The 12678-nt window shown below is 25.7% G+C and overlaps 1 protein-coding gene across 1 annotated transcript; it reads left to right on the top strand.

The window, feature by feature from the left end:
• Positions 1 to 6586: 6586 nt before the first annotated feature.
• LOC107168021 (uncharacterized) lies at positions 6587 to 11446 on the top strand. The gene is made up of 10 exons (XM_089217356.1): positions 6587 to 6822; positions 6986 to 7246; positions 8949 to 9154; positions 9243 to 9514; positions 9573 to 9735; positions 9813 to 9965; positions 10274 to 10408; positions 10510 to 10656; positions 10751 to 10982; positions 11039 to 11446. Exons 2-10 carry the CDS (start codon positions 7009 to 7011, stop codon positions 11191 to 11193), a joined length of 1701 nt encoding a protein of 566 aa, XP_089073482.1. The 5' UTR covers positions 6587 to 6822; positions 6986 to 7008; the 3' UTR covers positions 11194 to 11446.
• Positions 11447 to 12678: the final 1232 nt, after the last annotated feature.

Genomic DNA, 12678 nt, shown 5'->3' with positions numbered 1-12678 from the left:
TCATAGGGTCAAAAATCTTGAAAAATGGTTTTTAAAATGGAAAAAAAAAACAATAATATAAGAACATTTAAAAGAGGACATTAAAACCTTATTAAGTTATTAACATATAATCAGTTATAATTACATTTAAAAATTATATAACAATAAAATCCAAATCACAATATATAGGTATTATAATACAGTACCTATAGAAAATATTAATGTTGAAAAATCATTGAGTTTTAAATAAAAAATAAATATTTTATTACATTTTAGTTCATTATTTTCGCCAATTTGAACCTAAAATATTTTGTTTTACCCGATTATTTTAAAAAGTAATGAGAATTTTCAAATGCGGCTTCTTAAAAAAACAAACTAGATCCAATTTTATACAAGAAATCAAGTACTCAACACGTTGGAAATTCAGTACTTTTAATAAACGAAAAATAGTGTGGGAAAGTGTTTATTGTAATATAAATTCCCGGTTTTCCACGTACCTATTTGTATTTTAATACAATGTAATAAACTATAATATATATTACAATTTAAACAGTATTTGGTAACCACAATCCTTGGTTGGTTCTATATGTTGATTATTATGAATCTATAGATATAAATAAAACGCTATTCTAGCATTTGTTGTCTTCGTCTTACAAAGTGCTTAACATAGCAAATGTACGTTCAGCAGATCATGTTTTATCCTCTTTAGTATAAAAATTAGAGTAAACCGACCTATTATGAAATTTTAGGTTAAGAACATTATCTGTGTTTAATACGGATTTTTTTGAGATAGTTTGAATTTTAGCAAGTTTTGAGTGTATAATATAGCGTAAATTAAATATGCTCATAACTCATTTTAAAACTGAATTATCGTAACGTTATACAGTCTTAATATAGAAATTATAATATACTAGCCAATGCATAATAGGTACTAATTAAAGTATTAATTCAGTTGACTCTGTATAATAATAATATATACGAATTTGAAACAATTAAATTAAGTAATATGATACATACCATGTATGTTGATACGTCCATAATCCATATATACCTTGTAACATAGACTGAAAAGTCGTTTCTACTTATATCGTGATATAACATTGAATTAAAATTTAACATTTAACACATCCGTTACAATGACAAACTAAACGGCTACTGACTACTGTACAACAGTACAAACACAACCACAGCACTACATCAGTGCGGTACCAATACTTGCTCATTTTATTTTTTGCTTACGCAAATATTCAAATACTAATGTGGTGCAATACACCGGGGAGCGATATTATAGATATTTTGGTTTATTTTTAACGTTTTTAAATTATTATGGGCCCCACATTTTTTGTTGTAGCCGGGCCCTGAGAGTTCAAGGCCTGATACTGCATCGTCCCTAATTAAACAACACCAAAAAAGGTACCTACATGTTAATACGACATATGTATATGATGATGACTGGATGAGTAATTTAAGAATAGTTAGTTTTAACTTTCAATTTAACTCACTTAAATTTTTTTTTAAATGTTACTTACCTACCTTATGTTATTTAAATTCGTTTATAGTTAATTTTAACTAACTTTTTATGATAAGTTACTTAAATTATACCTAGTTTGAAAATACTTAACTTACCTTAAGAGTTTAAGACTTATAAATGCCATTGATCGAAAATACCTACCTTTTTTAGATTCTGAACGAAGTGATGAATGTATTGATTTTACAATGATGTGTGTTTTAGATTCTGAGCGCGCGGAGCGATGAATGTATTGATTTTACCATTATGTGTGTTTTTATTTTTATTTTTTTTTATTTTTTTTTTTTGTGTCTGTCATCACGTTTTGGGGCAGTAAAAATGCTTCGATTTATGACCTCAGTAACTCGTTCGATCAGAAAGTGAATCTAGTTGGTTTTTTGGGGGGTCAAACGTGATCAATTCTTAATACTTTTCTAAATAATCGAGAAAAACAAACTAAAAATTAAGGGAAAACGGGAAACTTTACGCACAATCAGTTTTCGACAAAATCTATTTTGGTTTTTGATGTAATTTTAAAACAAATCACCATAGATACATGGAATTTTCACCGAATCTTTATATAAGTATATTCTATCCACCGTGCAATTTTCAAAAATTTTCGACTTAAGTTGAACTATTCATAGGCATTTGAAATTTTCGATCATTATTAGTTTTTTTTAAATTAATATTGATAAAAATGTATTTGTTGTGCAGAAAAGCTTGAAAATTTAATACAAGGCTCTTAACATATTGTTACAGTAGCAGTTAAAAAATAAAAGAAATTCATAGTCACAATTTTTTTTTATAAGCATTCAAAGATTGAATTTTGACAAAATACGTTAAAATCACGAAAATTCACAAATTATTTTAAGCTAGAAATTCATAAAAAATTTTCCTTTTATATCTAAGATTTGAAAATTTAATACAAGATTCCTTACAAGTTTTTCAATCTTCTTCACAAATAAAAAGTCTACCGAAAATTCAAATTAAATTTTTTGAGCATTTTAAATTTAAATTTTTATAACATTGGATTTTCACTTTTAGCAATTTCCTTATTTTGGTGTAACTCTAAAACAAATGACCGCAGATACTTTAAATTTTCACTGAATGTTTATATAGGCATTTTATATATTTGATAAAATTTTCAAAATATTTAGATTTGTTTTGAGCTGTTTACTGACATTTTAATTTTTCAACTTTTTTAGTTTTTTTTTTCTATAAATATCGATAAAAATGTATTTGTTCGGTAGAAAAGCTTGAAAATGTAATACAAGGCTTCTAACACATTTTAACTATAGCAGATAAAAAATATTAAAAATTTGTACGCACGATTTTGTTTTATAAGCATTTAAAGTTGAAATTTTGACTAAATTCGTAAAGATTACGGCAATGTTCAAATTATCTTAGATAGAAATTCATAAAAGTTTTTCTTTTTAATTCTAAGATTTGAAAATTTAATACAAGGCTCCCAACATATTTTTACAATAGAAGTTGCAAAATAAAAGGAATACATAGTTACAATTTATTTTAAAATTATTCAAAGTTTGAGTTTTGACAACATATTATGTAAAAATCACCAAAATTCACAAATTATTTTAATCTAGAAATTCATAAAAAATTTTCTTTTTAAATCTGATTTGAAAATTTAATACAAGATTCCTTACAAGTTTGTCAATCTTTATCATAAATAAAAAGTCCACCGGAAATTCAAATTCAATTTTTATGAGCATTTGAAATTTAAATTTTTACAACATTGGATTTCCAGTGGATTTCACATTTAGTGATTTTCTTATTTTGGTGTAACTCTAAAAGTCTAAAACAAATGACCGCAGATACTTCAAATTTTCTCTGAATGTTTATATAAACATTTTCTATATTTGATAACATTTTCAAAATATTTAGATTTGTTTTGAGCTGTTTACTGACATTTTAATTTTTCAACTTTTTTAGTTTTTTTTTCTATAAATATCGATAAAAATTTATTTGTTGGGTCAAAAAACTTTAAAATTTAGTACAAGGCTTCTAACATATTTTAACAATAGCAGTTGAAAAATAAAAGAAATGCGTATTCAAAATTTTTTTTACAAGCATTCAGTTTGAATTTTGACAACATGTAAAAATCACGAAAATTACGAAAATTCGCAAATTATTTCAAACTAGAAATTCATAAAAAATCTTCTTTTTAAATCTAAGATTTGAAAATTTTTAATAATCTATAATATATCCTAGACAGATAAACCGTCTTCGCTCAGAATCGTTTTTCGTATACAATGATATATCATTGGATTCAAATTTAATTCCATCCATTACAGTAACCCACTTGTAACCTACTGTACAGCAGAGCGACATCCACGACTTATCCGCCTTTTTTTTTTTGTGTGTCTGTGTACAGCATAACTAGTCAAAATAATGCTTCAATTTCAAACTTTGGGGGTGGTTTCAGTTTAAAAGTGAATATCCTTGGTGCATTATAGAGGTCAAAAGTTAACATTTTTCAACAGTTTTCAAGCGGGAAATTTTACGCAAAACCAGTTTTCGTTCAAATCGATTTTTTTATAATATGGGGTTGTAATTCAAAAACTAATCACTGTAAATACTTGAAATTTTCACCAAATGTTTATGTTAGTGTTATCTATATACAATTTAATTTTTTTGAGTTCTTTATAGACCACTGAAATTTTCGATTTTTTTGAGAAACTTTTTTTAAGTATCGGTAAAAAAATTTTGGGTCACCAAAAAAACTCGAAAATTTAATACAAGGTTCTTTATGAGTTGTTTTTATTGTAGCGAACAAAAATTAAAAATTGTTAATCACAATTTTTTTTATAAGCTTTTATAGTTCAAATTTTTACGAAATCTGTCGAAAACGCGAAAATTTGCAAGTAATTTTGAAGTTGAAAAATCATAAAATTTTTTGTGTTTATAACTAAGGATTAAAAATATAACACTAAATTTACCGTAAGTTTTCCTTCAAGTAGCTATAGAGAAAACTCGAAGCAATCATTATAGGAAAAATTTTAAGTGCGATTGAATTTTAAATTTTTACGAAAAAGCGTAACGATGATAATGATTTATCCTCAAACGATTTTAAATATTTGTTACTTTTCAAAAGTATAAGTCGTAGATACTTGAAAAAAATACCAGTTATTTAGGTTGGCATTTTCTTTACATGATTTAATTTTAAAAATATTTTGACTTTTTTTGAGATATTTATAGACAACTGAAATTTTCAATTTTTCTGAAAATTTTTTTTTAAAGTGTCGATAAAATGTTATTGGCCCTATCAAAATACTTGAAAATTTAATACAAAGTTTCTCATAAGTTATCCTTATAGTGATTAATAACCTTTAAGAATGCATTGGCACAATTCTTTTTTATAAGCATTTATAGTTCAAACTTTTACGAAATATGTCGAAAACGCGTAAATTTGCAAGTAATGTTGAAGTTTAAAAATCATAAAATTTTTTGTGTTTATAACTAAGGATTAAAAATATAACACTAAGTTTACCGTAAGTTTTCCTTCAAGTAGCTATAGAGAAAACTCGAAGCAATCATTATAGGAAGAATTTTAAGTGCGTTTGAATTTTAAATTTTTACGAAAAAGCGTAACGATAACGATTTATCCTCGATTTAACGATTTAACAATAGCAGTTGAAAAATAAAAGACATATATATATATATTTTGCACAATTTTTTTTTAAAAGCATTCAAAGTTTGAATTTTGACAAAATACGTAAAAATCACGAAAATTCGCAAATTGTTTTTAACTAGAAATTCATAAAACATTTTCCTTTTATATCTAAGATTTGAAAATTTAATACAAGGCTCCTAACATATTTTTACAATAGCAGTTGAAAAATAAAAGAAATATATAGTCACAATTTTTTTTAATAAGCATTTACAGTTCAAATTTTGACTAAATACATAACAATTACGGCATTGTTCAAATTATCTTAGATAGAAATTCATAAAAAGTTTTTCTTTTTAATTCTAAGATTTGAGAATTTAATACAAGGTCATAATATATTTTTACAGTAGCAGTTGAAAAATAAAATAAATATATAGCCACAATTTTTTTTTACATGCATTCGAATTTTAATTTTGACAACATACGTAAAAATCAAGAAAATTTGCAAATTATTTTAAGCTAGAAATTCATAAAAAATGTTCTTTTTAAATCTAAGATTTGAAAATTTTTAATAATCTATAATATACCCTAGACAGATAAACCATCTCCGTTCAGAATCGTTTTTCGAATACAATGATACCTATCATTGTATTCAAATTTAACCTACCCTAGTCAGAGATCCCCTCCACCCCCTAATGTACAGCAGAGCAATACCCACTTACCCGCTTTTTTAAATTAATGATCGAGGAAAGATTTGAGCATTGTTATTTTACTTATCTCAGTCTTTCATTATTCGTAACAATTCTAATTAAGCTAGACATACACTATCATTCAAAGAATGACTATCAGGCATCAGCGACGTATTTATAATAATTTGAACCGATAAAGATTGACACGCTGATTGATGAATTTCAAACATTTTTGATTTCATTGGAAGATGTCGATCATGACTGTTGCCAGTGTATGACCGACTTTTGGTTCATCCGCTGCCTGTGTAGGTTTGGCCACCCCTGGTATAGACAGTCAGCACGTGTCCTGCATGGGTGATCCCCGAGACCCCGACCTACAGGCGGTAGACAACAGACCGCAGACACCTATAAATATGTTGCATGGGCGTCCCCAGACATTTTTCTGAGGGCGGGGGGAATTAATTTTAAAAATAAATGAACATTTTTTTATACATTTTATTTATAGTAAATTATTGTGTTTCATCATTATTACAATTATGAATTAAAACATTACAATTAGTTAGGTATTATTATTACAATTAAAACATTAAAAACATTATTATATAGGTACCAGAATTTTACCAATTGCTGTGGAAATAACATTTTTCCAGGGGTGGGGGGGCAAGTGCCCCGTCTTGCCCCCCCCCCTGGGGACGCCCATGTTATGTTGTATTATAAGTGCTCGATTGTTAGAAAAAATACGATTACGGTTATGCGTAAATGCATATTACAGATTTTCTCAAAGTTGCTGACGGACAATATTCGGCCCAACGCCCCAACAGCGATTCGTTATGATTGTGTCATTTGATATTACTGTATCTATAGAATTTATATTGTGCGTAATATTTTATTTGCGCTCGGGCGCGGTGCCGCCAATCGTAACCGGAAGGAGGAACCGTCGCCGTCGCGAATACGGAATAACGGACGTTTCTGAGGGATGCTAGCGATAACGGACCGTGATAAGCGTTTATGATCGTAATGTACGATATTTACTAATTTCCTAGTTTCCTACACATTATTAATTATTATTATTTGTATTTATGATTTTATAGTTTTATAAATTCTTACTTTATATCTGTGTTACTATTGTTATTATTAATACTACTACTTCTATTACAATTTTTATTACGTATCAATTTATAGTGAATTTGAAGGAATTATTCGTAATGAATTCAACCTCAGAATTACTCACAAAAAACCTAAGACCGTTACCAATTCGCAATCCATTTAGTCGAGTGAAAAAAATGGGTGTAGACATCGATAGTGTAATAAATGAAATTAAATTCGATCAAAAGTTAATAAGCGTGTTTAACACTTACAACAAGTACGTCAATTTTCGATTTGACTATGTCATCAGAACAAGTATCAATCAGTTACCTGATGAACTCAATCATAATGTCGACCGTGAGTATTATTCAGAATGTTTTGACTCAATGGCATTAATTTATTAGTTAAGTAACCTATTAAATTAAAGAAAAATCTCTAGTATTTTTTTCTTATACCTCAAGACACTTACCTAATTTATAAAATAAAATAAAATAACAAAAATAAAGACACATTATTGATTATGTTACCTTTTCATTCAATGTTAAATTAGTGTATCTATACTTTTATTACATATTATATTGTTTAAATGTATACTAATTTACTATAGTTTTTTGGATTGAATAAAAATTATATATATAATAATAATATATCATGCTCATGTTGAAATTATTAAGTATTAGCAATTTTATACCATTTTATTTTTCTGTCATAATATATAGAATAACAAAAGCAATTATTAATTATACATGTGCAAGAATGGATTGAGATTTCAGACAGGTTTGGTTAAATAAATATTAAGCTACTTGTGTGGAAAACACTATAGACGAAATAGATTGCATAATGATATGCCACGATTTTATTTTATTTTACTGATTAAATTAGTCAGTAATTATAATATTAAAATATAAGTCCTCTCTAACCAAACTACTATTATAATATTTGTTTAATTATTGAAGAGGAGCTACAGTCGAGGTACTCTTCACCAATATATGTAGTCTTCCTCTTACAAATGCAAAACAACAAGAACTGTTTTTGGTGGGTAATACTTTTTCAGACTGTAGTCAAAGCTAAGCAACTAAATTTTCACACTATAAAGAAAAAATAATTTACCGTGCAATGTTGTTTATAATGTTTTTGATGTCAGAACTAAAAAACTGTAAAAATTTAGTTGCTTAGCTTGGACTATAGTCTGGGTATTATTACCCACAATAACCAGTTTTTCCTGTGTTTTGCATTATGTAAGACAGAGATAACACGTGAGTATGTAGTATGTATATCTCTTGATATTTAACAATTTTAAAAATGTATTACTTAATTACATTTTTCTCAAATAAATTTAAATGCCAACCCTAATCGTAAAATAAATAAATAATTATTATATTTTATTAGCATGTTACATAATTATGATGATTGTATTTGTGTGCAAGATTACAAGATTACATGCATATAAATAACAATAGTTATTACTTAATATTCAGTTTTTGTGGTGCAAACAAAACATATTTGTAATTTATAATATTGACTATAGTTACCTATTTTTTTTTTGCAATGCTCACTATGAAAAAGTAATTTGATAAACCTATTAGAAAAAATAGTCTACAACTAATCATTAGTATGTAGTGTAGTAGCAGCCCCGTTAACTCATTAATACTTAGCTCATTGGATATTTCTCAATGGCCCTATCTATCTATGCGCATGTATAATATTAATGATTTAATATGGATATTCAACATTATAATTTACAATTAAATATAAAAACTCAAAGAGAGGATTAAAAATAGAAAATTTAGAGTTATGATGTATATTTAGGTATGTCTCATTTTTACTTTTTAGAAATAGCGTATAAATACATCCTAAATAGATGTTCATAATAATTACAATGATTTCTAAGTAAAACTATTTATAATCCTATCAAACAATACTATTGTCGAACACATTATTTTACCTACAATATGTCAACACTCTCCATGCCAATGTTTTTAAAAATATACATAATCTTCATTGCTTATCAAAAGATTATTTATTATTATAACTTGAATTGTTTTAATACACTTTTTAGATTCTGAATTTAATCCAAGTCAACATATTTTACTAGATTGTGTTAATAGTAACAATAGTTTAGATAATGTTACAAAACTGCGAGAAGAATTAAAAACTTTAACAGCAGAAGTAAATTTAAAAAGAAAAGAATTGAGTATAATTTCTATTAATGAGGATGGTTTAAAAATAAATATTAAACACTTAGAAGACATTATATCAATTAAGGTAATCATGTCATTATTTTTATCATATTTTTAACTATTATTTTTTTAAGTACATATTGTATAAATCATTGAAATTAAAATTGTTTTAGAAAAATTTCATTAGTGAAACTGCCAGCTATGCAGAAATTAGATGTAATGCAAAAGAAAAAGTTCAAAAAGAATACAATAGAATAAACAAAAAATATAAAAAAATTTTAAGTCAGTTAAACAAGTCAAATAAAATGTCAAAAACAAGTTATGGTGATGGAACTAGTAAAGAGAATGATTATGGGGAGCAAACCAATAATAGGCTATTACGATATGAAGACAAAATTAAAAAAATGGATGATATTATAAAAATTGCCAGTGATAGTACTGAGAAGTATTTACATATAAATTGTAAATTTGTTTTAATAAATACTAATAATATTTTATTTTAGATTACTACAATATCAAATTGCTTTAAAAACTTCTAATGATCGCTTAAAAATGTTTTATGACCAATTAAATAACCAAATAAAAAGTAAACAAGAAGTTTCATTACTACTAATACAACATGAAAAGCGAATTAATCAATTGAAAACTGATTTATCTAATTTGGGTGTAAGTAAAGAATGTTAATTTTATGTTAATGTAATTAACTAAAAACAATTTGTTATATATTTTATATGCAATTTCAGGTTTTATCGAGTGTTGAAAAAAGTAGAGTCCATACATCATCAAATTTAATTAGAAATGATAATCTAAAAAAAGAATTTTTGGATTTACAAAATATGAGAAATGAAATTTTAAGTTCACGTCCTAGAGGAATGTTCAATCCCAAATATCAAAAGGTTTTTACAAGGGTTTTTATTTAATAAGATATTAAGTTTATTTATTTTATGAACATGAAAAATAGTTTCATCATTGCTACATTAAAAAAAAATAAAGACTAGAGTTCTTCCCTACACATTGTGAGATTTTGGCGATTTCACTATAAATAAACAGAGAGTAAAGTTATCCCGTGCAAAACAGTTATTGTTATGTTGTTTCTTTGTAAAATGGAGACAACAAATGCGAGTGTAGCATCCTCTTTTTATAACATACATGCTTATTTATAAGCATAAATGATTGTAATTCTGTTTATAATTTTGTTTTCAAGGAAAATAATTTAACAAAAGAAGATATTCGAAAATATTTAGAAAACGATGAAGCAATTGATTCCATAGATTATTTAATTGAATTAAAAAATAATATGTGCAATAATGATTCAAATTTATTACATTTCATTCAAATGGTAATAATAACACTAATGCATTTCTGCATTAGCATAATATAGTATCTAGATATTACAAAAAAAAAAAACTATGTTATATGCATGGAATTATTTGTTTACAGAATTCAAATGAAACAACAGTTTTCTGGAAGTGCCTGTCAACTTTAAGTATAGATGAACTAAAGAAGTTGTTGGTACATTATTTTATCAAAGTTGTGGATTTAAAAGAATCTGGACGAGAAAATGATGAAATCATATCTAAGCTTGATGTGAGTTTATTTATCAACAAATATTTTTATTTTTTTTCTTATTCAATGTTGCAAGTTTTTCTTTTTAATAATTATAAATTTAATAATATTTTAGTCAATAAATGATAGACAAAGGCATACTATTGTGTCTTTAAATAACGATTATCAAGAATTTCATTTATCAATCGAAAAGAAATTCATGGAATTGAAAAAATATTATCAAACAAAAGTTAATATGTTATTCCAACTGGTTCAAGAAGAAAATAATGCTATTACTATGTTTAAAACAAGACAAGAAATCTTGGGACTTAAAAAGAAAATAATTGAATTGGAGAAGCTACAAACAGGTTCATATTATATTTACATAACTATGTACATTTATTAATTAACTAAATTATTTTAGTAAAACCTAAGGACACTTCAGTGGTGCAAGAACCCCATACCTGTTCAAATCTTCTCGAAGCTTCAAAATCAGAATCTGAAACTATGTCATCTGCCAAAGTAATTTACCATAAAAACAAACTAAAGATACAAAAAAATAAATCCAAATTAATTTAATATAAATGTTTAAATGAAATATATATAATATTATATATTTGTATTCCAACTGATATGTATAGGTTGACTTGAGCTTCAGCTTGTATTTAAATATCAATCCCCTTTATTACCAGTGCCTAATATGTGAATAAATTGTATTTTAATATTTTCTTATCACAAAACTGTTAAATACATCATACATCATACAGGATGTCCAAGGATTCTAAATGTCTTTAAGTGTGTGACATAATAAATGAATATTGATTAATCAGAATTTTAGAAATGTTTATTATCACTTGTTATAACCAGTTATCAAATAAAATTTCAGAGTAATTTAAATTCTTACCTAATTCAAAGGAACGATAGTTTCAAATCTGTTACAACATGAGCAAGTATTTCAATTATTTAGCTTTAGAAATTCAAGAATATATTTTCCACCCTAGTGCATCCTAGGAATAATAATAAAACAAAAACTGTTATCGTCTATCTTTGACAGTTCTGTTTATTTTTGTTAAGTATTTCATTTGTAACTATTATAGGTTTTTCATTTTTGCATTGATAAAAACCTTATTCTAATGAGTTTTGAATTTATTTTGAGTTTCTAATGCTTATAAAATCATAGTTAACCTCATACCTAACATTATAAATCATATCAAAAGAGTGAGTCAAAGTTGTTTAAAATATTCATGTTCTAACAGAAATCCATTAAAATTAACTATAATTGTAAGTATTAAACAAAAAAGTCTTGCACCCTCATTTAATTTGAATAAATACTAATTATTATAATACATCTTGAAGCACAACCTTAACAGCCTTTTTTCTGATATTTAACGTACCTTATATAGTTATTATACCAATTTATAGTTACCAATAAATGTTGAAAAAATAGTAATAGTACCTAATTAGTTGGTAGTGAATATAAAACATGCTTAATAAGATGTATTACATATTATACTACATACACAACTTCTCAAATTTTATTAATAAATTGTAAAAATTTTTAAAATGCCAGCCATAAATGCATTAGTAAGGAGTGTTCTAACGTCTTATGCTTTATGTTTCGTTAGTCTATTTTGTAATCATTTACACACAATAAATAAAACGTACATTTCTCTTCTTACTTGGTTTTATTAATTTTTTAATTTTATTTTAAAAAATATGGCTTCAAAAACTTAGGTTATTAGCTTGACATTAATTTTTACATGGTATTTTTCTTAAGATTAGATGTTACATAATTTATATACAAGTTTTAAAGTTAAAATGTTTTAATGATATTAGTGGTACTTAAAAATGCTATTATTTTTGGAGTTTGACTTTTGCCCAGCGCTGTTGAGGTTAGGAGAGTTCTAGAACATTGTGAGCATTCTTCCATTATGTGTTTGACAAGTGACATATACTCATATAAAGTGTTTTAAATATTAAAATTAGTATTTTTAATTTTGAAGTAATTTCTTAAATTATAACTAAAGTCATGAGTATGTAAAATACTAAAATATTAATATTTGA

The sequence above is a fragment of the Diuraphis noxia genome, unplaced genomic scaffold (assembly GCF_037042655.1).
Source record: "Diuraphis noxia isolate RWA-SAM2 unplaced genomic scaffold, SU_Dnox_SAM2 contig0001, whole genome shotgun sequence".
In the NCBI taxonomy this organism is placed as follows: domain Eukaryota; kingdom Metazoa; phylum Arthropoda; class Insecta; order Hemiptera; family Aphididae; genus Diuraphis; species Diuraphis noxia.
This window is presented reverse-complemented; position numbering and strand designations above follow the sequence as displayed.

Coding starts and splice junctions, on each gene's coding strand:
- LOC107168021 (XM_089217356.1), top strand. CDS start 7,009: ATGAATTCAACCTCAGAATTACTCACAAAAAACCTAAGACCGTTACCA. Junction 10,409..10,509: donor TATTACATTTCATTCAAATG/GTAATAATAACA, acceptor ATTTGTTTACAG/AATTCAAATGAAACAACAGT. Junction 10,657..10,750: donor AAATCATATCTAAGCTTGAT/GTGAGTTTATTT, acceptor ATAATATTTTAG/TCAATAAATGATAGACAAAG.